Below are 26,232 nucleotides of genomic sequence, written 5' to 3' on the forward strand. Positions count from 1 at the left end.
GCCATATTCTTCCAGGGTGAACATCAGTCCCCGGAGAAAAGCATATATCCACCCATTTTACCCCTAAGACAGACTGATCCAGTGTCAAACTTCAAGAAGAAAATTTCCTATACTTTTTAAAATCCCAGTACCCCAGCATACACTGATATTAAAACTAATACAGATTAACTTTAAGCAATTTTTGAGAGATCTGCTGTATTCCTTTGTGTTGTTCTTAGGTGCCATCCAGTAGGTTCCTACTCATAGCAACCCTAGGGCTGAAAAAATATCTTGGCAGTTGATATTTGGAAATTTAAGATTAAAGACCAAACAAAAAGTAGTTCAATCTTTAAAAACACAGATATGATCAGAGAAACATTCCCCACTAAAAACTATTTAGGGCTACCTCAAGTCAATGACATAGTGATTCACTGATTTAAGAGTGATAGATTTCATTTTTTAAGACGGCGAAGGCTTCTCTTGATCTAGTATTTGACCAGAGTATAAATAGTGGTGCCTTAAATACAAAGTATAAATAGTGGTGTCTTAAATACAAATCGGGGAATATATGCTCTTTCCACTCCAGTGCCATGAAATACTGCATTACATTTGACAGTTTTACCTACACATTGAAATTTCTCAAATGCACATTAGAATTTTGTATGGAAAAGCCTATAATGACATTAAAATGATATTACTTTTTTGTTTTAGAGACAAATAGTCACCCTTATATGTTTTTTTTCCTTTGGAAATAAAAGAAAATAAAACAGTAACAGACACAAATAGAATATCTGGACAGACATGCAGATGCCAAGCTACTACTCATTTAAAATACCTGAATTTTCTTTTCACATCTGACTCCAGAATATCCAGTGCGGCAAGAACACACATCGGGAAATACATATCTACCTCCATAAAGACACTCTGTATTGCAAACTGCTGCAATACGTAAATTTTTATCTTTTGACAAGGAATACTTGTGACATATTGTATTCCAGTAATCTGAAGCTATTTAGTAACTGGACCACTAAAGTGGTCATAAGAAGCTAGGAATGGCTGGCTGAACTCCCATTTTCCCACAAACAGAAGACGCACATACACACACACACACATAACGAAAAGCAAAATACCCAAATCTCTAAACAACACTTTTGCAATTCTATAAAGATGTTATTAGCGCAATTAGAAATTTACATTGGCTACATTTTAATGTAGTCTGCTTTTTTTTTTTGAAAGAGAGGAGAGTCAAATCAATAACAGAAAATGTTTATAATTTGCTTTCTAACAACTTAGCAAGAATTCAAAAAAGAAAGAATGCAATACTAGCCAATGTATGAAAAACTGACTGTTTCATATACAATCATTACGAGTTGAATGTAAAACATTCTATTGGAAACTTCTTAAAGATTTTCACACTGCCTGTACTAGAAATTGCTCTCTTGAAATCTCTCTCAAGGAAATTTAAAAAATCTGCATCTACCTATATATATCTATCTACATACAGAGACAATGCTTATAACACTTATCATAGTGTTAAAAATATAATCATGTATTAATTTAAAATAACACAATATTTGATTGCACTATGATTTGTTGTAGGGAAAAAACATCATATAGTTTAGTAAAGCAAAAAGAAAGTTTTATCTGGCATATATTCAAAAAGGCAAAAGTGGGAAGCAGACGAGCATGCTGCCAGAGCTAATGTCTGCCCGAATCCGAGGAAGGTCACAGCATCATCAGTATATACTGACATCACGGGATGAGTAGAATCATTGAAAGCTTCCCCTTTTCACCGATTGGCTAAAAGCTGCTAAATCAACGTGATTCTACATTCTGAATCATCTTTCTTAATAATCATTGGTATAGGTTTCAGTAATGACAGTCAGGAGGGTCTTTGTTGGTCCAACAATTTTCTATTCACTAAATGCTAATAAAAAAGATAAGAGTAGAAAGTCTTTTGTGTGCTGTTTGATTGGCTTATTTGAAAGGTTCCCTAAAAGATATTTTTCTTCCCTAAAAGATATTTCCCAGGATTATCCTAGCTATTGTCTTTATCTCAGGGCTCAGTCGATGTGTCCTTGTGAGTCCTTGTGAGCCCTTGTGAGCCCAGTTCCAGCTGGGTCACATTTTCTATGCTCAAGGACAGGGAATAATGATTCCAATATAATTTCCTAAGTCAAATTTAATAAACAATTTGCATATTGGAGAAATGTTCCCTAATAAAAGAGGAAGCTCTTTCTAGAGAATGGAGAATTCGCAGAGACTTAAATAACTTTTGCTTAAAGAATACAGCCATTTTGGGTGAAAGAGAGGGGAAAAAGAAAAAAAAAAAACCTCTGGCAACAGGAACTTTTACGTTTGTGGAGAAGAAAAGCCTTATTAAAAATACCTATTTTTAATATAAATGCAATTCCACAATAGTAATAACTTGTAAGTAAATAGAATGTTTAACATAAGGAGAAAGGTTAAGTGATTTATGGTAATTACATAATGGAATTATTTATATCATTTAAAATTACATTTTTAAGGACACGATAAATGCTTTTAAGTAATAACCCAATGCCGTCGAGTGGATTTTGACTCATAGCGACCCTATAGGACACAGTAGAACTGAGTGGATTTTGACTCATAGCGACCCTATAGGACACAGTAGAACTGCCCCATAGGGTTTCCAAGGAGCGCCTGACGGATGTGAACTACTGACCTCTTGGTTAGCAGCCATAGCACTTAACCACTACGCCTTTGAGTGAAAATAAGCAGAATATAAAATTATATAGCATACAGTCATTTTTCAGGGGAGAGGTACTGTTTCAGTACCTCATATTGAAAACTTGCATTTTTCAAAAATATGTTCCATCTGGTTTTATACCATTTGAAGGGATGTGTTTTCCACAGGGCTGCTGTATACAGCTGGGCAGTTTGTACAAGGCACAAGGACCTCACAGCTAAGGAAGCGCTATATTGTAGACATCATAGATTTGAATCTTTATTACAAAAACTAGCCAGCAGATGGCAGTAACACATCCTGTTCAAATAATACCAAAAAGAAAAAAGAAGGAAAAAAAGCCCAAAGGCTTTTGCCTTGGAGTTGATTCTGACTCAAAACTACTCTGCAAGACACAGTAGAACTGCCCTATAAGGATTTCAAGGGCGACTGGCGGATTTGAATTGCCGACATTTTGGTTAGAGCCAAACGCTTAACTGCTTCGCCATCAGGGCTCCTGTTCAAATAATATCATCACGATATTAAAAAGGAAACCCTGGTGGTGTAATGGTTAAGTGCTACGGCTGCTAACCAAAGGGTCGGCAGTTTGAATCCGCCAGGCGCTCCTTGGAAACTCTATGGGGCAGTTCTACTCTGTCCTATAGGGTCGCTATGAGTTGGAATAGACTCACAGCGACCCTACAGGACAGAATAGGGCTGCCCCATAGGGCTTCTAAGTAGCAACTGGTGGATTAGAACTGCTGACCTTTTAGTTAGCAGCCTGAGTGCTTAACCACTGTGCCACCAGGGCTCCAGCACTATTTTAGGACAGTCATAAAACGTTTTGAGGAAAGGGAAGGTTTTCTAATCCATACAAAGAGGAAGGGGGAGGTTTTCTAATCCATACAAAGGTGCTTCAGGGTCCACAAACCATGGCTGTGCCTTTCAGAGCACCTCAATCTGCAACAACTGGGCATATTTCCACATTAATGTGCTGTTAACATCTTCTCAACATTATCTTTCATGATTCACACAGTCCTCTTTCCAGAACTAACAACCCAAACTGTGACTGCTAACTCTTCTTCCTAGCATTTTCGGCTGCTAACCAAAAGGTCAGAAACCCTGCCGGTGTAGTGGTTAAGAGCTATGGCCACTAACTCAAAGTTCAGCAGTTTGCATCCACCAGGTGCTCCTTGGAAACTCTATGGGGGCAGTTCTACTCTTTCCTATAGGGTCGCTAATAGGGTCACTATGAGTCAGAATCCATTCTACAGCAATGGGTTTGGTTTGCTTTTTAACAAAAATGTCGGCAGTTAGAATCCACCAGTTTCTCCTTGGAAACCCTATAGCACATTTTTACTCTGTCCTTAGGGTAGCTATCCAGAAGGTACTTCATTGAAGACCCAAAAACCATATTTGAGGCTAGCTATGCCACAGCCTTTTTTTACGAGCCCTGGTGGTGCACTGCTTAAAGCGTTCTGCTGCTGTTTGCACCCACCAGCCACTCCAAGGGAGAAAGATGTGGCAGTCTGTCTCGCTAAAGATTTACAGGTTGGAAGCCCTATGGGGCAGTTCTACTCTGTCCTATATGGTCACTATGAGTAGGAATTGACTTGATGGCAGTGGGGTTATTTATTTGGTGTATGCCATACAAAGTGTTGATATAGTATAAGATACTTTCTTCTTTTAAATGGGTATAACATAGACTAATCTTTATTTTCTAAAACCAAACTTTAAAAAAGAGTATTAGCATCTGAATTCCCCCAGTCCGCTATGGCTATGTTTTGTTCAATTACAACAGATATAGATTCATAATGTTTAGTAGGAAACAGTTCCCATAGTCTTACATACCTGGCACTGCATTCCTTCCCAGGTAGCTGGACAATGGCACATGCTTGGAGCAATACATTCACCGCCATTTTTACATTTCTGAAAGCAGATAGCTGGAAATATAAACAAGTTGAAAATTTAACTACTAGTCTAACCCTATTACAAACAACAAAAATTGAAATAAAGAAAACAGGTGATGGTTAAAAGTCAATTAAAGGATCTCTTGCCTTAATATTTTATCAAGAACATTTCTCAATGTTATTACACATTCTTAGAAAACGTGATTTTAATGTTTGTACAGTGTTCCATTGTTTACATGCATCATGAGTTAGATTCTCCCCAATTGTTGGAAGTTTATGTTGCTTCCCAGTTTTCACTTCCACAAATACACTGCAATAGCTGCTGATTTGAAAGAGTGATTTCATAGAAAGGAAATTTTTTTTCCTCCGCTACTCTGAAAGTTCATAGGGCTTTGCATTACTTTAAAATGATTTCTCCTAAAACAGGAGCAAATAAATAAGTACAAACAAACAAAATCAAGGAAAATGCTTTCCTTTTGTCCCCACAAAGGATGAAGGCTTAGCATTTTAGGAGGATTCCTCTTACGTGTGTTGCATCGTTTCCCTTTCCAACCAGAAGGACAAGAGCAGACGTTTGGTCCCGCACATTTTCCTCCATTCATGCACATAGGATCACAGATGCCTTAAGAAAAAAAACATAAAATATCAGCTCTTCTATAAAAACCGTTTTGTGAAAGCTTTACCTGTATTTGGCAAATACATTTAGGTGTGTCTTACTTTTTTGGCATCTCCTGCCAGCATATCCTTCAAGACAGGAACACACATTATGTCTCATGCAGTGGCCACCATTCTTACAGGGGGATGACAGATAGCTAAAAGAGCACAAGGCAGCAATCTGTGAATATTACATGTTCCATTATCATACATGACACATGGCATCATGTACTTTTTATCTAAAAGGCCATAAGGCTGAGGGATGTACTATTAAAGTAAAAGATCACAACTGCAAGTCATTAAAACTGTCCCTTTTAAATCATAAAATCTAATGCTAGTAGCTATAAGCTGCTAGTGGCTTAGCACAAGTTGAAATGTATTGCTGAAATATTGATAATGAATGAAGTCTTCAGTATCATAGTGCATATATTATGAAACTTCTGTTCCACCATCCTTTGAATTAAAGAATGAAATGGTCTGGACAAAAAACAAGAAAATAAGTTAGAACCAAGCTCAAAATAAAAATGTACCTGTTTCTGTGGAAATTAGAAGGATTCCAAGAGCCTATCATGTGATAATTAAAAATATTATAAGATACACTTTTGAATACCAACTGAGGTAATGAAGGTGGAGCTTCGTGTACAGCTTGCTCCGGTGAAGGCTTGGTCCAAATCTCAACAGCAAATCCTTGGTTTTGTTAGGAACAATTTATTGGTTAATCTTGAATACTTTTTACTAGTATCTTCTGTGTATATAATTCTGTCCATGGAATTCAGAGGCTGATGTTTACCATCTTTTATGAAATGATTATTATCGCTTCATGTTTCTTTCAAATATGAAAATAGTTATTTTTAAAACGGTATCCAGGCAAACTGGCCTGGAGTTTTTCAGAAACATTTAATCCCTCCCTAAATGCTGATTAAATAGATTAATAACTTTCGAAATCTTAGGTACCATTCAGGTTTAGGAATTAGTTTATTCTTTTACAGATGGATGTCTAATTAACCGGTTTTGGTCACAGTGCTGGTATAAGTTGACTCCCAGTTTGCATTTTTAAATAGCAGCTTTCTTTATTTCCAAACATTGTAAGAAAAATTTCGCTAATGTCAAAGAGATTTATAAATGAAAATAACGTAGTATTTTAGCTGTAAAACGATATAAATGAATGCTATTAGTAAGTGGATAATTTCCACCCCTTTACGCTGAATCTTTTCTGGTTCATGCCTGAGTACACTTTCTCTCATGTGGGGTTATACTAGGACTTTTTATTAATGTAGAAAAGCTCTTCCATTTTATATAATCTAAGATTATTTCTATTAGGGAAAATTACTTATTTAGATTGCAAAATACCAGAGGAAATGTCCATGATTAGAAATGTTAAACTAAAAAAAAAAAACAAAAAAAACTGATTATGATAAGACTTGCTATAATTGATAAATATCTACAATACAATATAGATAAATATCTATATGTGCAAAAGTACACATATAATTGAAAATAACATTTGATAAAAGGCATAAATCTTAAACTTGGTCATGCTCACCATAATCCCGTTTTAGGAAAAAAAAAGTTTATCAGAAAATCTACCTTCACACACATCAATTTAGTGATTTTCTCTGCCTCAGATGAATCGCCCATCAGACCCCAAAGTGAGCCAAGTAACTGGAGCTCCCCCCATGTGGAATGGGCTTATGGCATCCAAGAGGGTAAGAAAATTGGGAGGTATATTCAAACATCTCTCCAGCCATACATTTTAACCTTCTTTATTAATAAAGACGTTTAGGCCTTTTCTGATGTTTCTACGATAATTCCTCCCTTCTTCTTTTGAAATTCTATAGCATACACAGTATATGCTCCTCATATTTATTTTTAGCTGTACTCTACCTGATTTTATTCAATTGCTTTTGGTGTGTATATGCCACGTTCCCTTCCTACAATTTGGCCTCACAAGAATAACTATTTTTTTCGTTTTATATTTTACCTGCATCTTCCATGGCATGTCCTAATGACAATAATAAGACTGCTTATGGCAGCCAACCATGCGCTGATTGTCCACTGTAGGTGCAGGTAGTCCACCGCATGTCTAGTTTTCACCTCGCGGCAACTACCCAGGTCGAACTAAGTCTGAGGCCCAGAAAGTTGAAGGGAATTTCCAAAGTCCATGACTGTTAGTTGTAGAGACTAGCAAACTCCAAAACCTGCTTGTTTCCCACTACAGCAAACTTTTCTCCAGGCTCTAAGCACATGGCATATGTTCAACAGATAATTTTTAATTCAATTTAATGATTTAGAAATGTCTTCCTTTTTCCAGTTACATAGGTTGGGATTTAAGTTTTGGAGAAAGAGAATTTTCTCATAGTTTCCAGCTACTGCAGATAGCATGAGAAATGTAAGCTCCTCCATTTCCTTTCTTACATTCTCCACTCAGAACCACATCTATAACCCTTTGGCATGGGTTTAGTCATAGTCTCTCAGTTTTCAACATATGCCTTAATGTATTCCTTACTTCTTTTCATTTCTCAAACTAGTTTGTTAAGGAAATCTGAATTAGAGGAACCCATTTCCTATGTCCATATATTTCATATCAACCCAACCTATTGCCATCGAGTCAATTCCAACTCATAGAGACCCTATAGGACAGAGTAGAACTGCCCCATAGGGTTTCCAAGGAGCAGCTGGTGGATTCAAACTGCCGACCTTCTGGTCAACAGCCATAGCTCTTAACCATTGTGCCACCAAATGGTGGTTTCTTTTCTGTCTCAATGTCATCCTGAAAATCCTAGCAAAACTCCAAAAAAGAAGAAAAAAAAAAAAAAATGGGATAGTGAATTAAACTGTAACATGACAAGGAGTATACCAAACCCAATGCCATCAAGTTGATTCTGACTCAGAGCGACCCTATAGGACAGAGTAGAACCGCCCCATAAGGTTTCCAAGGAGTGGCTAGTGGATTCAAACTGCCGACCTTTTAGCAGCCGAGCTCTTAGCCACTATATGAGCAGGACTTCAAGGTAGGTATGACATGTTCTATATAAAAAATCTGCTTTACATTTTGTAGAAATCCAATGCATATAAAGACACAGAAAATATATTTTAAATATCATTTATTGACATTAAGTCACATTTGCACTGTCAGCCTCAGAATATTTGAATTATTCTGATGAAACCTACAGCATTAATTACATCATGGAAGGAGTCACAAGTATCAGGCCATGAAGGGGGAATATGATGGATCTTTATTTCCCACATCACCTTGCACAGTGTTGTCCATAGGATTCACAAATGTTTAATGAAAATAAAGTCAAGAGAGATCACGGGATAGTAGTGGACATTAGACGGACCATAAATCATCGTTTTTACTGTGAAGGCAGCAAAACTGATGCCATTTCATTACAATAGACTGCAAGAGAACTACGCTGATTTGTTATTCACACCTTGGTCCTACGAAACCATACAGACAAGTGACAAGGTTGTGAGTCAAGCATGAGTTGGATAAATACAACCCTTTTATATAATAACTCTGATACATTTCTATGAATTGGTAATTTAGTGGCCAAACCTACAACATCCAAATAGAGCCCTGAAATAAACAGTATCTCCCCCTTAGAAATTATCTCATCATATTTACACAAAGATCCATTTATGAATAACCTCCCCTTTGACTTTTTATAAAGAAATGATAATTACCATTCTGACACTGTGCACCAAAGAATCCATTTGGACAGAGGCAAATGTTTGGCTTATTACAGGAACCACCATTGAGGCAAACGGGGTCACACAAAGCTAATGAAAGCAGAAGGGAAAGAGACCACAAAAGTTTTATTATTTAAAAAAATTGAAAGCTTCACAGAAGTACAAAACAGTGCCTGTTGTTTTGTTTGCTGTAAGTAAAACCCTAAAACCAAACCCACTGCTGTCAAGTTGATTCTGACTCATAGCGACCCTGTTGGAAACCCTCGTAGTGTAGTGGTTGAGTGCTACAGCTGCTAACCAAAAGGTCAGCAATTTGAATCCACCAGGCACTTTGGAAACTCTATGGGGCAGTTCTACCCTGTGCTATGGAGTCACTATGAGTCGGACTCGACGGCAACTGGTTTTTTTTTAGCGACCCTGTAGGACAGAGTAGAACTGCCCTATAGGGTTTTCAAGGCTGTAAATCTTTACAGAAGCAGACTGCCACATTTTTCTCCGGCAGAGCGGCTGGTGGATTCAAACCGCCAACCTCTTGGTCAGCAGCCGAGCACATTAACCACTGTGTCACCATAAAAGAAGAGGAATGAAATAACTGGGCAATAGCTTTGAAAGTATGTCCGTTAAGTTTACAAATAATACCAAGCCCTTGGTAAACTGAAAAAAAACGGTAGGAAGTCAAGAAAAGACAGTTCAACAGCGCTAACTGGATGGCTTCTAATCTGTTCAAATACATTTGGCCATGTGTAATTCTTTAAGTCACCCCCATTCAAACAGGAACACTGCACACAAGTCCTAGCACATTCAGAAACATTTTCTGCTTTTGCTTCTTTGCTTCACTTAGAAAGGCCTATCTAGACCACACCCATTCCCCAAATACTACCTCAAACACTATTTTCTTCCAACCTCCATTTGCTGGAATTAATTTCTTTCTTCTCTGTTTCCAGGGAACTGTGCACCAATTACATTACTTATCATAACCCAACTTACATCATAGTTATTTTTTTATAACTGTAACTCATGTCTCCTTCACTAATAATATGTTACTTGAAATCAGAGCAAAATTGTATTGATCCAAGCCTCTCCTTACATCATTCCTCACACATAGTTGGTAAGCCATAAATGTTTAATTCAGTTGACATTAAGAAAATTGCAAGGGACATTAAATTAAGCATAGAGAAGCACAAACACTGATGCCAAAGAAGCAAACCTAAAACTGTGATAAATACATGGAATTACATTAGTACTAACACGATGGGTGTCTACTTCATTCAGAATTGCATGGACATTTAATGAAATATAATGTGCGTAATGTGGTTGAAAAACTTAACAAACATAGAAGATGCAACAAAGTTCTGCTTTCTGCCATGAGACAGACAAGTGGAATGAGAGAAAAATAAAGTCAAAAAAATTGATTGGATAGGCTTAGAGTAGAGCTTATAAAACACTGTGTAGTTTAATATAAGAAGAAAAAGAATGTAGATTAGAGACAGGGTTTTTAAAAACCTGGAGTTCCTAGAGTGTTACAAAGAGTTCAACACAATTACTGCCGACCGAAAGGTGGGCTTTAGAGTCCATATAAAGGCACCTTGGAAGAAAGGCCTGGTGATCTAGTTCTAAAAAATCAGCAATTGAAAACCATATGGTGCATTGTTCTACTCTGACATACCTGGGGTCACAATGAGTTGGTATCAACTCAATTGCAACTGGCTGTTTAAAAAATCCATCTGAAAAAACGACCTCATACCAGTCTTGTCAAATCAGTTTTACGTTTCTTAGGTGCAAGTCTTTAGGACATGGCCACATTTTAAGTTTCTTTTAACAGACATGTTCATTGAAAATATTTCTGATTTTACCTGCACTACAGGTGAGTCCATACCAGCCAGGCTTGCACTGGCAAACATCTGGTGTAACACATTCACATCCGTTTTCTCAGTGCCGGTTACAAACCACTAAGATTATAAAATTATAAAAGAAAGGTAAATGAGACTTGGAATGATCGTATTGTTGGCTATTACCTACCAGCTCATAACTGCCAATCATTTTCTGTTAATATCAGAGAGAAAAATAAAACATAATTTATACTTCAGCTTTCAAAGCCATCCAATTCTCAAACTCAGTTCTTTTTGCTAATAGAAATGGGAAAAGGAGAAAATCACTGAGTGGTAAACAAGTGTTGGATGTTTGGGAAAACCACTAGTTGCTGATGAAAGCAGTCATGAGCATAAATTAAATAAGATAAATTTATATGCAAATAACAAACGGAAATTCCTACTATCTCAAAGAACAAGCTTCTTTATCTTGGTACTGCTCACCTGTGGTTGCTCACAGTGACATGCTGGATGGTAATGACAGTGGGGAAACCCTGGTGGTGTAGTGGTTAAGGGCTACGGCTGCTAACTAAAAGGTCGGCAGTTTGAATTTACCAGGCGCTTCTTGGAAACCCTAGGGGGCAGTTCTACTCTGTCCTATAGGGTCGCTATGAGTCAGAATCGACTCAATGGCAATGGGTGTCATTTAGTTTTTTAATGACAGTGGTACTAAATCATGAATGTGTGTTGTTTACTTAGGGTTTGTGTTCGTCTCATTTAGTGTTATCCATCAATGAGTCAGAGGAGACTATCATTATGATAGACTGCAAGAGTTTTGCTTACTTGTTTCACACCTTGGTCCTACAAAACCGTAAGGACAAGTGCAATGATTGCCAGCCAAGCACATGCCACCATGTCGACAAGGCGGGTTACAGTGTTCTGCAGACACAGATTATGTTATTAAGTCAGCTTTTAATAAAAGAAGTTAGTTTGTAATAATGACACACTACCACAATTAAACCTTTTTGTAAGAGCAATGTACAATGAGCTCGGTTCTCTTTTACTGTGACGTTTATCTCTGCGGGACTGACTATATGGGTTAACACCACACATCATCAGCATCCTTTGGTTTATGAAACTTTTGCTTAACTTGATGCATACATGAACCTTAAGTTTCTTTTGAAAAGTGAGACTTGGAATTATGTATTCCTACTCTATAAATGAATAAACATTTCTATATTTCCTTAGTTATTTTCATATGATATTTATATTAAATGTTTCCACAATTCACTCTAAACTTACTTTGTTAATTTGTACCTTACCTAGTCATGAAAATATTTTTGGGTTTAGTCATGAAAATATTTAAGGTCACTCACAATTTATTAACAACTGTATGGACCATTTACCAAAGTATATTTTTTTGTAATATTATTTTAAAAATAAGCAACAAATTTGTTTCTTTAAAATATTATCCATTTTAGAAATGCCATTTAATAAATTCTCTATTTTAGATTTAAACCAAAGCAATGAAATTATAAGGCTATAGGCATACTTAAAAGAACACTTTCCAAGTTTCTTCTAACTACCTGCTGTCTTTTATCTATTTGGCAATTAACATTTCCTTGGAACAATATATTTGACAAGTCATTCAATAATTAGGCATCCTTTGCTTTATGCTAAAATACCTATAGGGGTAAACTGACACCTTGTAACTAAATCTCAAGAAATTGTTTCAGGAGATAATTTTGCCAAAGACAAAAAAAGTTTCTGCTTAGGCACTCTGATTTTAGAAACTTTAAGTTTTTAATATCTATAAATAAAATTACTTTTAATAAACATTTATAAAACTCATAGTCCCTCACCAACATTAACAAATACATATTAGTATATACACAGTAAAATGGAATTATTTTTAGAAAAGATTTTAAAGAAAAAAAGAAGTACTTTATTTTGGCTCTACTACTTGATTTTTAATTTAGATTATCACCTTCATCACAGGTTGCTCCACCATGTCCTGGAGGACATTCACAAATGTTAGGCTTAATACATTTTCCATAGTTTTTACATTCAGGGTGACATACAGCTGTATAAAATAAAAACCATGGTTTAGAATGACCAAAAAACCAAAACCAAAACCAAAACCAAATTCATTGCCATCCAGTCGATTCCGACTCATAGTGACCCCATAGGACAGAGTAGAAATGCTCCATACGGTTTCCAAGGAGCAGCTGGTAGATTTGAACTGCAGACCTTTTGGTTAGCAGCCATAGCTCATAGCAGCTCTTAACCACTGTGCCACCAGCGCTCCTGGTTTAGACTATTAATTATCAATTAAAATTCATTAAGTAAACTAATGAAAGCTGTACCTACCAGTCTGGCAGTTAGAACCGGTGTAACCAGGTTTACATTTGCATATATTTGGGGCAACACACTCCCTGCTTTTTCCACATGGGTGTCTACAAATGGCTGTAAAAGTCAAGAAAAAAAGACTTAATTGTCAATATAATATACATGTTGCCCATAGATTTATAGTAAAAGTAAAATTACCCGAAATTTGAAAACATTAATACTGTTATTAAACAATAACCACTACATTTATGTATATCATTATTTTCCCCTATATTTATTTTACTTCTACAATGACTGAGAAAACATTTAAGGGTAAAAAAAGAAGTATCATAGGTGGTATTTACTCCCCTAGCAGAACCTGGTCAGGGCTGACTGCTAATCGTAAATGGGATTAGTCTTTTTCAGGGGGTGATGAAGAAGTTTCAGGTACTAATCAAATGTTGGTGAATGCCAGGGATAATCATAATTTCAAGATCAAGATGCCAGGAAAATTTTAAGTTTATAGTATTCCTTAGACTTCTTCTATCTGCCTGATATCTTGTATTTGGCATTTAACACTTTCTGAAGTGGCTGAAATGCAAAAGGTTATTTTGTCTTATTCCTAAATAAAAAGGAGTTTTCTATTATAAACTTTTAGCTATTGATACTTTTATTATTATTATGCCCACAGAAAAGAGAAAAACCAAGTTCCTCTAGGTAACACTGGGAACAAAAGGAATTCTCCAACTGCTGTCTTGCTTAAATTTGGTTTCAAACAAGCCAAAACAATAACAAAAAAATAACTTCTATGTTGTCAATGCTAAAGATTTGATTTGTATCAGATAAAACAAAACTGATGATAGTGAAAAGATGTAAACATTTCTTTCAAAATTAAAGCCATGTACTTCTTTTATCCACAGAACAGAATTACAAGAAACCTAGTTTATGCAAATAAGAAAATATGTTAGAATTGGTAGTTTGAAATGGCAAATGCCCACTGTGAGTTGAAAAGAGTCCAAACCACAGTGTTAATCAGGCCTATGTCCGCGTCCTCATTTTATCTCCTTTAGTGCTTCATGTCAGAAAAGTCAATTAGCCCTCCAAAGTTCTTTCTCATCTGTAAAGTGGGAAAAATAACACCCACTCTGTGGGATTTTTGTGGATTATATGACATTATTGATACAGAATGTTTCCACAGACCCTGAAACACAGTAGGCAGGTACACAATAAATATTATATATATAATATATATTATATACTTGCAATACTATATAATATTAACATTATTCTAAAAACAGGAAAAAAGCATCCGTTTTTCTTCAAACTATTAAAGGATATACAGAAAAAATGGAATAATTAGAAATAAATAAATGGAAAAATAGAAAAGCATTTCTTCTTAATTGCTTAAATTTGAACTAGAAAAATGGTTTTGAATCTTCCGAAGAGTTTTTATACTACCTCTGCAATTGATACCATCTCCGTAATACCCAAATGGACAGCGTCCACGTTTGAAGCGACCATCTGTGGTTGGCACACAAGAAAACAAGGTGAATCAGCACAAGTTGATATTTTGGTGGATCCAGGCTTTTCTGGTGAGATAGTGATTGCTCTAGTAACTGATGATGCAAAGCCATCCTGTTTTGCTGTGTGTAGCCTTGGGAAGACCTATAAATCTGAGAATTATACTCTCCTGCTTCTTTCTGGATGGTGCCCTGAATGACATCCTTTGCTTTGCCATGGGAGCTGTTTGGGTTGATGCTTAAAGAACTAAGGTTGTGTACAGAAACTTTCAACTCATCCAGACTGAGATTTGTGCCGACAGCATGATCCACACGTTCAAAACCTGACGTATGATAGGAAATAAACTTCTTTGAATTATTCATCTGAGTTGTAACTGATTTTAGTAAGTGTGAGATATGGTTAGTTGTGTCCATAAACTTTTCGATAGTAGCAGGACTATGGGTAAAGTTTGTACCAATTGATGAATTCTCAGTTGATGATGGATGAAAATCTATATGTAAACAACAGAAAAACAAGTAGAAATTGTTAGTCAATAACATTTACTAATACTTTGCTCTACTCACAATTTGGTAGTAATTCATTTCTTTATTTAGCATTTTTTTTTTTTTTAGCTCTAGTGTCACAGTGGTTAAGAGCTTGGCTGCTAACCAAAAGGTCTGGCAGTTTGAATTCACCAGCTGCTCCTTGGAAACCCTATGGGCAGTTCTACTCTGTCCTATAGGGTTGCTATGAGTGGGAACTGACTTCACAGCATCAGGTTTGATTTTTTTTTGTTATTGTTTTCAATGTGTATAACAAGGATACCTAGTGGCACAGTGATTAAGTGCTCGGCTGCTAATCTAAAGGACAGGGGTTCAAACCCACCAGCTGCTCTGTGAAGAAAGATGTGGCAGTCTGCTTCTGTAAGGATTACAACCTAGGAAACACATGGGGAAGTTCTATAGGATTCTACAGGATCTCTATGAGTCAGAATCGACTTAACAGCAATTGGTTTGGTTTTGGGGTTTATATGTATGACACTATAGGAACCAGGCCATAAGAAGTAATGATGTGGTTTTTTCCTTCAAGAAATTTATTATCCATTTCAGTTCACAAGATCACTTGGAATGTTGGACAGCATAAAAGTTAAAGAACAATAATTAATGATTTTATTAAGAATTAGAGGGGACTCCATAAAGACAGCCTGTGTTGCTGCTGGGTCCCCGGTGATGTATGCATCTCCTTAATAAACTTTCTCACTCTTTCTGACTTGGAGTATGTTTCATTGGCTCGACTAATCCAGGGCATGGACCCTAATCAGGTAACAAATTTGGCACCCAACGTGGGGCTCGAATTATTCAGGCCCTGGTTCCATCTCCCTGAGGACCAAGCCCCTGGGATGGACCTGGGAAGAGGGAAGGTGCACCCCTCCTTGAATTGTGAAGGTCTCTCAACCTGTGGTGGCCCAGAGGTCTGGTGATGGGGAAGGACTCCACAGCAGAGAGCTCCAGATAAAGGGAGAAAGTTTCTGTTGGCCATGGTATCGGGTGGTAAATCCTCTGTAAAAGCCACAGGGGCATCGGTCCTCATAGACTCCCTCCAAGAACTGGTGACTAGGTCCCGTGAGGTTGGACGAGAGAACGGTGCAGTTCCCTGTTCCTAGTGGGTACCCAGGAGGTAAGATTCCAGCCGAGAGTCCACTAAGAATTGGACTTATTTAGGATGGGATTCCCTAACTAAGAGACGTCTTGATATTTTGCGTAATCAAGTGTGGTCTGTAAATGGCTCTGGAGATTTTGGTACTATTGTAAAGCTTGATCTGTTCTGTACTTGAACTAACAAGTGAGAAGAAAAACTGTATGCAGAATGTTTTATGACTTTATGGCCTGGAAAAAGGATAAAGCCTCTGCTTTTGCCCCTGTTGTGCAGGTGAATGATGATGACAAGATAAGAGATGAAGAACCTAGGGATGTTCTTATTCCCCCACCTGGAAAAATCCCATTGTGAGCCCTCCCAGGTGGTATCAAAAGATGAGAATGTGAAGGCGCTGAAAGGGGGGGCAGAGGAGGCGGGGCAGATATGGTCTCCCCACCGCATACTAGCCATGGGGTAAAATTTGGCCCAGTGCCCCTGGGAGGGCTTTACCCACTCCAGGAGGTGCCAGTCCCCGCTGCAGAAGGGCCACCACTAACATTATCAAAGGTGATTGTGTTAATTTCTTTGGGACATGATACTATCCCATTTGTCCCTCATGCAGTGATTGTAGTATTGCAACAAAAAGGACATTTGTGGCTTACCTCTAGTTGGCTAACAGTACACCAAACACAGCTTTTGAGAGAAATCAAATTTAACCTTTGTAAAGTGTTCGATACTAAACATTGGATGAACTATTTACTGGTGTGTGTAGATTCTTTTTCAGGATGGGCAGAGGCTTTTCCCTGCTGGACCAAGACGGCTAGAGAGAGGTACAACAGGTTTTAACTGTCCCTAAGAAGAGAGTGGAAACTCCACACAACATGGAGACCTCAATCTATTGGAAAAGGGTGAAAGAATGAATCAGACTGTAAACTGTCATCTTAGTAAACTGTGCCCTAGACAGACAGATGTTCTGCCACTGGCCCTCCTCTGAGCCTGTATTGCACCCCGGGGAAAACTTAAAATCAGTGCTTTTGAGATACTTTATGAGAGACCATATTGTCTCCACCGACTCTCCCCGTGATCCTCCACCCAGCCCCTAATGTAATGATGTCTAAATACTTGCTTTCTCTAACCAAAACTCTTTCCCAGTTATATCAGATAAAAGTTCCCTCTTGAAATAGCTGTGACCAGGTGCTCCTCTGGAAGTAGAAGGACCTCCTGTTACAACCTAAGTGGACTGGAGCCTTCACCGCACCACTCAGCACTGACACAGTTGTAAAGCTTGCAGGAGTCAAGCCATGGACCCATCATTCCAAGTCAAGCCCTGCCCAGTCTACAGTGACAAGGAGTAGAAAGCCTAACGGATCAACGGCCTGAAGTTAAGACTTTCTAAGGTTAAAAAAGTAAAAATGTTTTTAATGCTAACTTGAATGAGACTATTATTAGGAGCTAGAGAGACCTTTGCCCAGGGAATCTTTGTCCCTGAGATAAACGCACCCCCAACCCCTTGTTAAGAAATAAAAATTTCTAGATCTAAAGTGTTAAACGTTACTGATTCCTGTCTGCCCTGTGTGAACAGAGGGTTACATGCCTAACTCGGCCCTCAAGTCCTGTCTCATCAAAGTTTGTATTCTCGTACACAGAGTTAATATTCTAATATTTATAGCTGAGAACTGTTACAAAATTCATGAAAAATTTAATTTTTCTTAATTGCCAGATTTTACATGGTTAAAAACCTTATTTATTAGTGAAATTAAATTGGTTGTTATAGGCCTATTAATGTTACCTGTCTCCAATTTATGCTTATATGTAAAATTACATTCTCTGTCCAATAGATAGCTCAAACCTGTTACAGGCAGAAGGCCCAATTCTATCGCCTGAAACACTGTGATCTGTAAGGAATAGGTTGAAACTTGGGATTAGTGAATATGCTCACCCAAGTTTCAGAGGGGGGAATATGTGACCCCAACACCACCCAGCATGTCTTCTCCTATTTCAAAACGGGCAACTGAGAGCTTGACATAACTAAAAAAAAAAATTGTTCTTCCTCTGCCTGCCTCCTCACATACCTGTTAATGACTTTGTTTTGACCAGATGTTAATGACTTTGTTCTTTGTTTTAAACTGATGCAAATAACCTTTTGTTCTGTCCAGACTATCTGTGGCATACGACCCCCACAGGAAAGTTGAAGCCCAGGTATCAGATATGTATGTCTTATGTCTTTAGCCTAATAAAGAAATGTCTGGCAGGGGACTACAAAGACACTTGTAACCCTTGTAAGATTCTATATAACCTCTAATGTAAAACTGCTCTTTGGGACTCCACAGAGACAGCCTGTGTTGCTGCTGGGTCCCCGGTGATGTATGCATTTCTTTAATAAGCTTTCTCACTCTTTCTGAAAAAAAAAAAAAGAATTAGAAATGACCATCGGAGTGAAACTATTATTAAATCAAAGCATCGTGAATAAGAACATACAAGTATCACTTGGATTAAACTCGTTCCAAATGAGAGTAGGAAAAAAACTAGCTTAAATGGCACCTGTCCTCAGTCCCATTCAGCCACCCAATCGGTTTCTTCCAACTGTATGCTCCCACAAAACTGTGTTCTTCACAATATTAACTGTCTCTTTCCTCTACTAGTTAGTAATAATTTCAAGAACAACTGCACATTATTTTTACATGCATTGACTCTGGTGCCTAACATAAAACTCACTAAAAACTGCCAACAATCAAAAATTATTTGGATTTGTTGACATTTTGCGGAGCTGGTTTGCTTTGTAAATCTTCATCTAAAGTACAAAAAAAATAAAAATAAACTTGAAAAAAATTATTTGGATTAATAACTCTCCTCCTAAAATACACAATACTTATGACAAATTGAAGAGATTTGTTCGTTATTCATGTGCAGTGAGATTTGGTTAGACTTGCTTTCATTTTTAATCCCAGTTAAGAAGGGTTTTATTGAGGGAATGGACCTCTGCAAAAGAAGGATGTTAGATAGCCTAAGTGCATAGGGTGGAAGGTGGGACAGTATTGAGTATTAGGCTCTGTATGTTAAGGGAGAAATGTGAGTTGCTGAAATAGTAGGGAATTCCCCTTGCCATACTGCGCTATGCTCTTCATTTTTGTTGCCTCCACCACTAGACAGACCCACACCAATTTGAAGCACAAGGTGGTAAATCACCAAAATAGGGTCCCATTACCTTAAAGTATGGTTCTTTAATACTGTCTTCTAAAATTTACATTTCTACTTAAATCTTTTGAAATGTTAACATCCCCTAATATTTCTTTTTGTCCTCTTTTTAATTTCAGTGCCCCCCCCGGGCAATTTCATCCCATGGCTAATGAACCAAAGAATTGCATCTTTAACTCAGTTCTCCTTCCTGAGCTCCACCTAGATATTCCATAGTGACCTCAGTCTCTATGTATCCATTATCTTCCCCCTCCAAAATCACTTTGGTTTTTCATATTGCATGTGACTGCCAATTCTATACTCCCTTTTTTCTAAATCAAGCACGTGAAGCTTAATTGCTCTTTTTCCCTCCCCATTCTAAGTCCACTCACTGAAGAAGCACTGTCAACTTGCTTCTTTAGCATCTCTTTCATCCATTCTCATCTCACCTTAGGTCAAAACAACTTCAAGTGTTGCTATATAGTCTTAATAATGTCTTAGCTCTTCTTCCCACTTTCAGGCTTACCTAGCTCCTTCCCTACAAATGGGCCATTCTTCAGACTACTCCTTAAATGAACTTCCTCAAATGTAAACCTTATCCTGTTCCTCTTCTACTTCAAAGTCTACTTCAAAATCCTATTTAAAAAGTGACCCCCCAAGTCTTGGCGAGTGATCTGGCCACAGGCTACCTTTCTAGCTTCAACTCTTATAGCAGTCCCCCCTTAGCTCCTACGCTCTAGAAAAAACCAAACAAACCAGCCGCTGTCCAGTTGATTCTGACTCATAGCCACCCTATAGGACAGAGTAGAACTGCCCCATAGGGTTTCCAAGGGATGCCTGGTGGATTTGAACTGCCACTCTTTTGGTTAACAGCTGCAGCTCTGAAACCACTATGCCACCAGGGTTTCCCTATGCTTTAGACATGCTGAATTATTCATAGTTCCCAAAGTGTGCCTCTGGGCCTTTGCTCCTACTGTTCTTCTTCATAGAACACCTTCTCTTTCCTAAGATTTCTCAGATTCAGCCCTAGTGATATTTCCTTTTCTTCACCCTTTCAGGTAGATGTGATTCCCTGGGTAGTGTCTCTACTATTCCCTGCAGGCATTCTTACCAAAATACAAGGAATACTTTATCCTGCCTTTTTAAGCTACATGCCCTACTCCCTGCTATCACACTCTAAGGTATTAAGTCAGAGGACCTGTCTTAAGTCTGCATTGTCTGGATCTAGCTTGTGGCAGGACACAATGCATATGTACTGAATGAATGCATGAGAGAAAGAGTGAATATAACAGTGATTTGAATTAATTAAATGCAGCAAAGAAATTCTCACGGAAGAAAACAGAGGCTTTTACCACGACATATTTTTCCATCACCATAAAGTCCTTTTGGACATGAACCACAATGATAAGAGCCAAAGGTATTGAGGCACTCCACTCCTGGAAAGCAAGGACTGGATTCACACTCATCAACATCTTCCTGGCAATTTTGGCCTAAACAAAACATAGATCAAGAGTTCTAGTTATTTAATTTAAAAATACTATATGTTCAATCAGGTTTTCATTATTTGATTTCCCCTACTCTTTATGTATGCCACTCTAATCCCAATACACCCGTGCCCTCGAGTCAATTCCGACTCATAGCGACCCTATAGGACGGAGTAGAACTGCCCCATAGAGTTTCCAAGGAGTGCCTGGTGGATTTGAACTGCTGACCCTTTGGTTAGCAGCCGTAGCACTTAACCACTACGCATGGAGCAGTCAAATACATTATGAGAGGAGAATGATGCTGCATTATATATCAAATACAAAGTTATTAGTTAATTCCATTTAACAATCAACCAGGCTCTTCAGTACATAAGATTTTCCCTAGAACTAAGGTGATTTAAGAAGGGCACTAATATTTTTAAAGCACAAAATTACCATATTATAGTAGTAATTTCTACATTGTTTAGAAATTCCGTGATTAAAAAAAGCTATTCGGAAGAGTTTCCTTCTTAGCTTAAGGACACTTTGTTCAGCCATTGTACTGGCTGTGAAATTCCATGAAAATTTTACTGTGTGCTAGAAAATTCAGTCTTGGGATTTCCCTCAATAAAAATTTTTAAGATAAAGTGATGTTCTTTGGAGTATGTAACAACTTCTTTGAATGAACAAATTCAGAGTCATTAATGGTAACCCATATTATAGAAAAATCTATGAAGTACCAATGGGGAAAAATTTGAATTCTTTCAAATGTCTATAGCACAATATGACAGAAAAAAATAAAAGCTACTTATGTTCATAGCCCTGAATGATGAAATTTTTATTTTAAAATGCTGAGGAAAATTAGAAGACACATGAATATTCTGTTTAGTTCTGTTATAATGTTAAAATAATTGTCTTCAAGAAAAACACCAGTTAAATTATTGCATATTTACTTATTTAACATTTACGTCCATTTAAATTAAATAAGGTATTATATACATTTTTTAAAAGTCTTGAAATTTAAAGGTCATCAGTTATATACTTACTTGGGGTTACTGGAACCAAGCATTTTAGGACAACTTTTTTTTAATAAGTTAGCAAATATACTAAAAGTTCATTTCATTTCAATCTAACTTTATACCACAATATTTCTAAATTAATGAATTATAAATAAAACCTCTTGAGTGATTATTTTACATTGCTCTAGTCATAATTTTCTTTTCCATATTATATTTTAGTAATAATACACTTAAATGTATTTCTACATCTGAACTATAAACAGAAAAATGTTTATAAATAGGCAAAACACAGTACAGACATACAATATTGCTATTAAAACCAGAAAAATGAGCAAAATTACAAGAATCCATGTAAGCAGTACAAAACCAAGAAATATGGACAGCAAATATATTTTTGATGACTTTTTATTAGAATTTTAAAAAGGCTTATCAAAATCTCTAGGACCACACATGTGCTTGAGAAATCTATAGATGAAAGTTCCAAGGCGTTTTCCTTTCTAATTTCTTCACATTCTAATTTGGTTCATAAGGAACCAAAACTTACCTTTGAGCTCAGACGGACAATGACAGGAATAACTGGGAAAACCACTAATACATCAGCCACGGCCACAGGGGCTAGATCGGCACTCACTGATGTCTTCTTCACAAAGATCACCCTGAAAGCCAGGCAAGCAGACACACAAGTATGCCCCACTTCCTGGAGGAAAGCTAGTATCAGACACACATGAGCCACCATTCAAGCAATCACAAGACTTCACGGTCACCTACAAGAGAAACAAAAGGTAAATGCTTTACTTTGCAATAAAATTTTCTTCAGTTTATGCCCCTGGAATCATGATAGGCATGCATGTTTACGTACAAGTATGACCAAATTGCACATTTTTTGCAAACAATTTTTAAAAATACATTTAATACCATGATTTTTTTTTTTAAATGGCTTAATAAGGCAATTATACCAGAGCACAGACAAAATAATAGATCCTTGGGATAATTTCCATAATGCAAGCAGAACAACTGAAAAAAAAAAAAAGGTAGAAGACAGATACCTGGGTCAGTTCCCAAACGATCATTTAAATGACTAGGTTAACATGATACAGAACCTAAGTGCCCTTTATAGTGTCATTTCTGTGAAAAGTGTGCCCCAAGATTCATGTGAGCAGAGGGCACCAAAGCAGTTTATAAGTATTAAGAGCTCATGACTGACAGAAAAAAAAGTAAATTAAAAAAATAGAACCATAGTTGCTAATTTGTTATTTCAAGCCTTATATTTATAACCTTGATTTCTAATTCAATACTTGAAATTCTAAAATAACCATCACTTGATGGAAAAGAGCATAAGCTAATCAGAGGTTAATACAGACCTTTAATGGAGGGAGATATGAATGAATTCTGTATCCTCAGCATAGATGAGTTCAGAAGACAGTGGTCTAGGAATTAGTGATTTGATGCACGCTTGCCATGACTGAAGCTCTCTCCTAATGTTTTAAAGTCTTATAAGGAATAGTAAAAAATTATGCAGTTATTACTCTTGTTAAAAATCAAGTGTATTCATCATTACAAATATTACCTCTATTGTGACTCTGGTTTCAGCATTACAGTCATCACTAAGGTGTAGAGTGAATCGCTGGGGGGTATGTGACTGTTTTCCACATAAGCAGTCCTGTGGGGGAAACACTTGCTCCTTCAGGACCAGAGTCTAAGGCAAAATGAATGCCAGAACCTTCTGGCTGGAAGGCCATGAACTGGTACACAAAGTTTTCCCCATAAAATGCCTGCAACTTGTCTTGTAGTGCTTGAAGTGCTGGGGGCTGGTTACCTTTAACAGAGAAAACATGTAGTGTTGTACCTGAGTAGAAAAGGAAAGAAGTGTGATGCGGAAAGCTCCCACTGACACTGGCATTTTATACAGTTTGACCTCTGCTAAAATTTCTATCAGCCGCCTTCCCCAAACCACCACCACCATCTCCTTTTTTTTTTTTTAAAACATTTTGAATAAATTCCATTCCATTCTTTGAAATGTAAAAGTAAGGGACAGGTGCAAGACTCCAAGCTTTGCTATGAAAGCGTGAAAACACTTTGACTATAGTAAGAAATAAATGCATTTTCATTGCCCAGGCGGGGTGCAACTCCTCTGCATCTGAAATTAATTCTCAGTGTTCGCTACCTCACTGCTGGCTCTCTCACGGGCTCTCCTTCACCATCTGTCCCTTTCATCCTCGCTTTCACCCTCTAGCCCTTCCTTTCTGTATCTCTCCCTTACCATCCATGACTGGATTGTTCATTTCTCTCCCCTAAACTTTCCTTGCTGTATCCATCTCTCCAGTTATAATATTTGTGAATCAGTGGTCATTCCAATCAAGGGGCACCTGGATGGCACGAATGTTTAAGCGCTTGACTACTAACCAAAATGTTGGCGGTTCAAACCCACCCAGAGGCACCTCAGAAGACAGGCCTAGTGATCTGCTTTGGAAAAATCACAGCCTTGAAAACTCTATGTAGCAGTTCTACTCTGCACAGATGGATCGCTGTGAGTCGGAATCGACTCAATGGCAACTCAACAACACAGTCGTGCCAATCTTCTGTTCCTCAAAAATCCTTCTAGTGGCTGAGCTTACACATTCATATGGTGGCTATTTCAGGGGACAGAGACAGGTCCTTTACTTTCATGAAGTGATTTAATACATCTTTTTATATTGTCTTATATGCAAAACTTACTGGCTTAGTAGATAGAACAGACTCATTACCTTGCACTGGGCACAAAACTCTGCTTGCATCAAGGAAGCATTGATGCCAAGAGACTGCATTTCTGGCTCTAGTTTTGCCCTGCATATCCTTACACAGCAGCTTCATTTATTGATAATTAGTTTCCTCATCCTCAATATGAAGGAATTGGAACAGGTAATATTTTAAGATCCCTTATATCTTTTGACACTGTGACTCTATGTTGAATCAATCATATATAGCCATTAAAAATACAAATGGACACTGATTCAGAAGTTATGTTCTGCTTTCTTTGTCTCCTGCAATAAATTCTTCCCCATATTTCCACTGTCATCTTAAAATATTCCATAAGTCTTATACCTGAGCTGTGAATCATGTGGCAGATGGTCTAACACAATAACGCCCAAACACGTATAATGATATCACAAAACACTGTGCAAATATAAGGTTTTACGACTCCATTAGATAAAATTACATGAGGTTGGGGAGTAATTGTAACTTATTGTAGCTAATGATGCCTTTGTCTTCCCACTGAGGGAAGAGAAATTGAGGGGCACATACATGGAGTAATACATAGCTCTATTTGGGAAAGTGAATAAATTATCTGGTATATAACTAGAATTTGGTATATTGTTTGAGTCAAAGTATCCAGCAATTAACCATACCCAGTATTATACTCGGAGTCACAAAATGATAGTGCTGTAAGGCACTTCATAGATTATTGAGTGCAGGTATTCTATTGAACAGAAGATGAACCTCTGGCCTTGGGAGGTTAAATAGTCAAAACTTTGTCATAAAACTGAACATTGGTAAAGCTAAGAGTAGGATTTAGGCCCTCGCCTTCAAACTAATATTCTTTTTTCAGTAAACACACTGATATTTGTTGATGGATTTTTTTTTTTTTTTGTATAAAGTGTTTGAGAGGCCATTTTGCTAGTAGATATTTGGACTTTCGCAAATTGTGTGTAGCTAAATTATCCATTTCTCCCATTGATAATTCATGTTCATTTTCCTCATTAAATATTAAAATAAAAATTCAATACCATATGAAGTATAACAGAAATTATAAAAAGAAGTAATCTTATATTTTCTTAAAGCAAAGTAAATTGCACATTTAAGAGAGATGCTAAACTGAATACAGTGCTCATCCATCTCAAACAAAATAATTTAAGTCATGGTTTAAGACTACTTTACAAATATCTTCTATAGGAAATATACAGATTAATAAAGAATAACTTACTTTCTGAAAATGACCAAGTGAATTTTGAAATGTTAGGTCTACATATCAAACAAGGGCTGGTGGGATTTTTATCCCCTTCAACATAGCAGAGTCCATCGATAAAGCAAACTTTTTCCTAACGGAATTTTAAAAAAAAGAAAACACCAATGAACATACAACCATAGTTGGTATTCAGTGAGAAAAAACGATATAGGAGGATAGTCACATATATACTAATGATTCTAGTAAAACTGAATTATAAATCTGTTTTGATTAGGAAGTATTTTTTCATATCTCACAAACATAAATGCATGTTAGAAAACAAATTATTTCCTGTGTGTAAATGCCTATGAAGCTGATCAATTTGGAAGGAATAGAAAAAGCTGCATCCCTATTCAGAACTACTGGACTTAAAATAACACAAA

General features: G+C 37.0%; 1 protein-coding gene across 1 annotated transcript in view; it reads right to left on the bottom strand.

Annotated features, from left to right (window-relative positions):
- Window positions 1-343: 343 nt before the first annotated feature.
- The window catches only part of VWDE (von Willebrand factor D and EGF domains), a 54,698-nt gene continuing 28,809 nt past the window's right edge, over window positions 344-26,232 (bottom strand). The window contains 16 exon segments of the mRNA XM_010587441.3: window positions 344-918; window positions 4,531-4,626; window positions 5,120-5,215; window positions 5,311-5,394; window positions 5,397-5,405; window positions 8,935-9,030; window positions 10,794-10,889; window positions 11,592-11,687; window positions 12,736-12,831; window positions 13,119-13,214; window positions 20,716-20,875; window positions 22,096-22,120; window positions 22,378-22,631; window positions 23,435-23,501; window positions 23,503-23,683; window positions 25,829-25,943. Of these exon segments, the coding sequence (XP_010585743.1) occupies window positions 806-918; window positions 4,531-4,626; window positions 5,120-5,215; window positions 5,311-5,394; window positions 5,397-5,405; window positions 8,935-9,030; window positions 10,794-10,889; window positions 11,592-11,687; window positions 12,736-12,831; window positions 13,119-13,214; window positions 20,716-20,875; window positions 22,096-22,120; window positions 22,378-22,631; window positions 23,435-23,501; window positions 23,503-23,683; window positions 25,829-25,943 (1,680 nt within the window). The 3' untranslated portion in view covers window positions 344-805.

The sequence above is a fragment of the Loxodonta africana genome, chromosome 8 (assembly GCF_030014295.1).
Source record: "Loxodonta africana isolate mLoxAfr1 chromosome 8, mLoxAfr1.hap2, whole genome shotgun sequence".
NCBI classification, from domain to species: domain Eukaryota; kingdom Metazoa; phylum Chordata; class Mammalia; order Proboscidea; family Elephantidae; genus Loxodonta; species Loxodonta africana.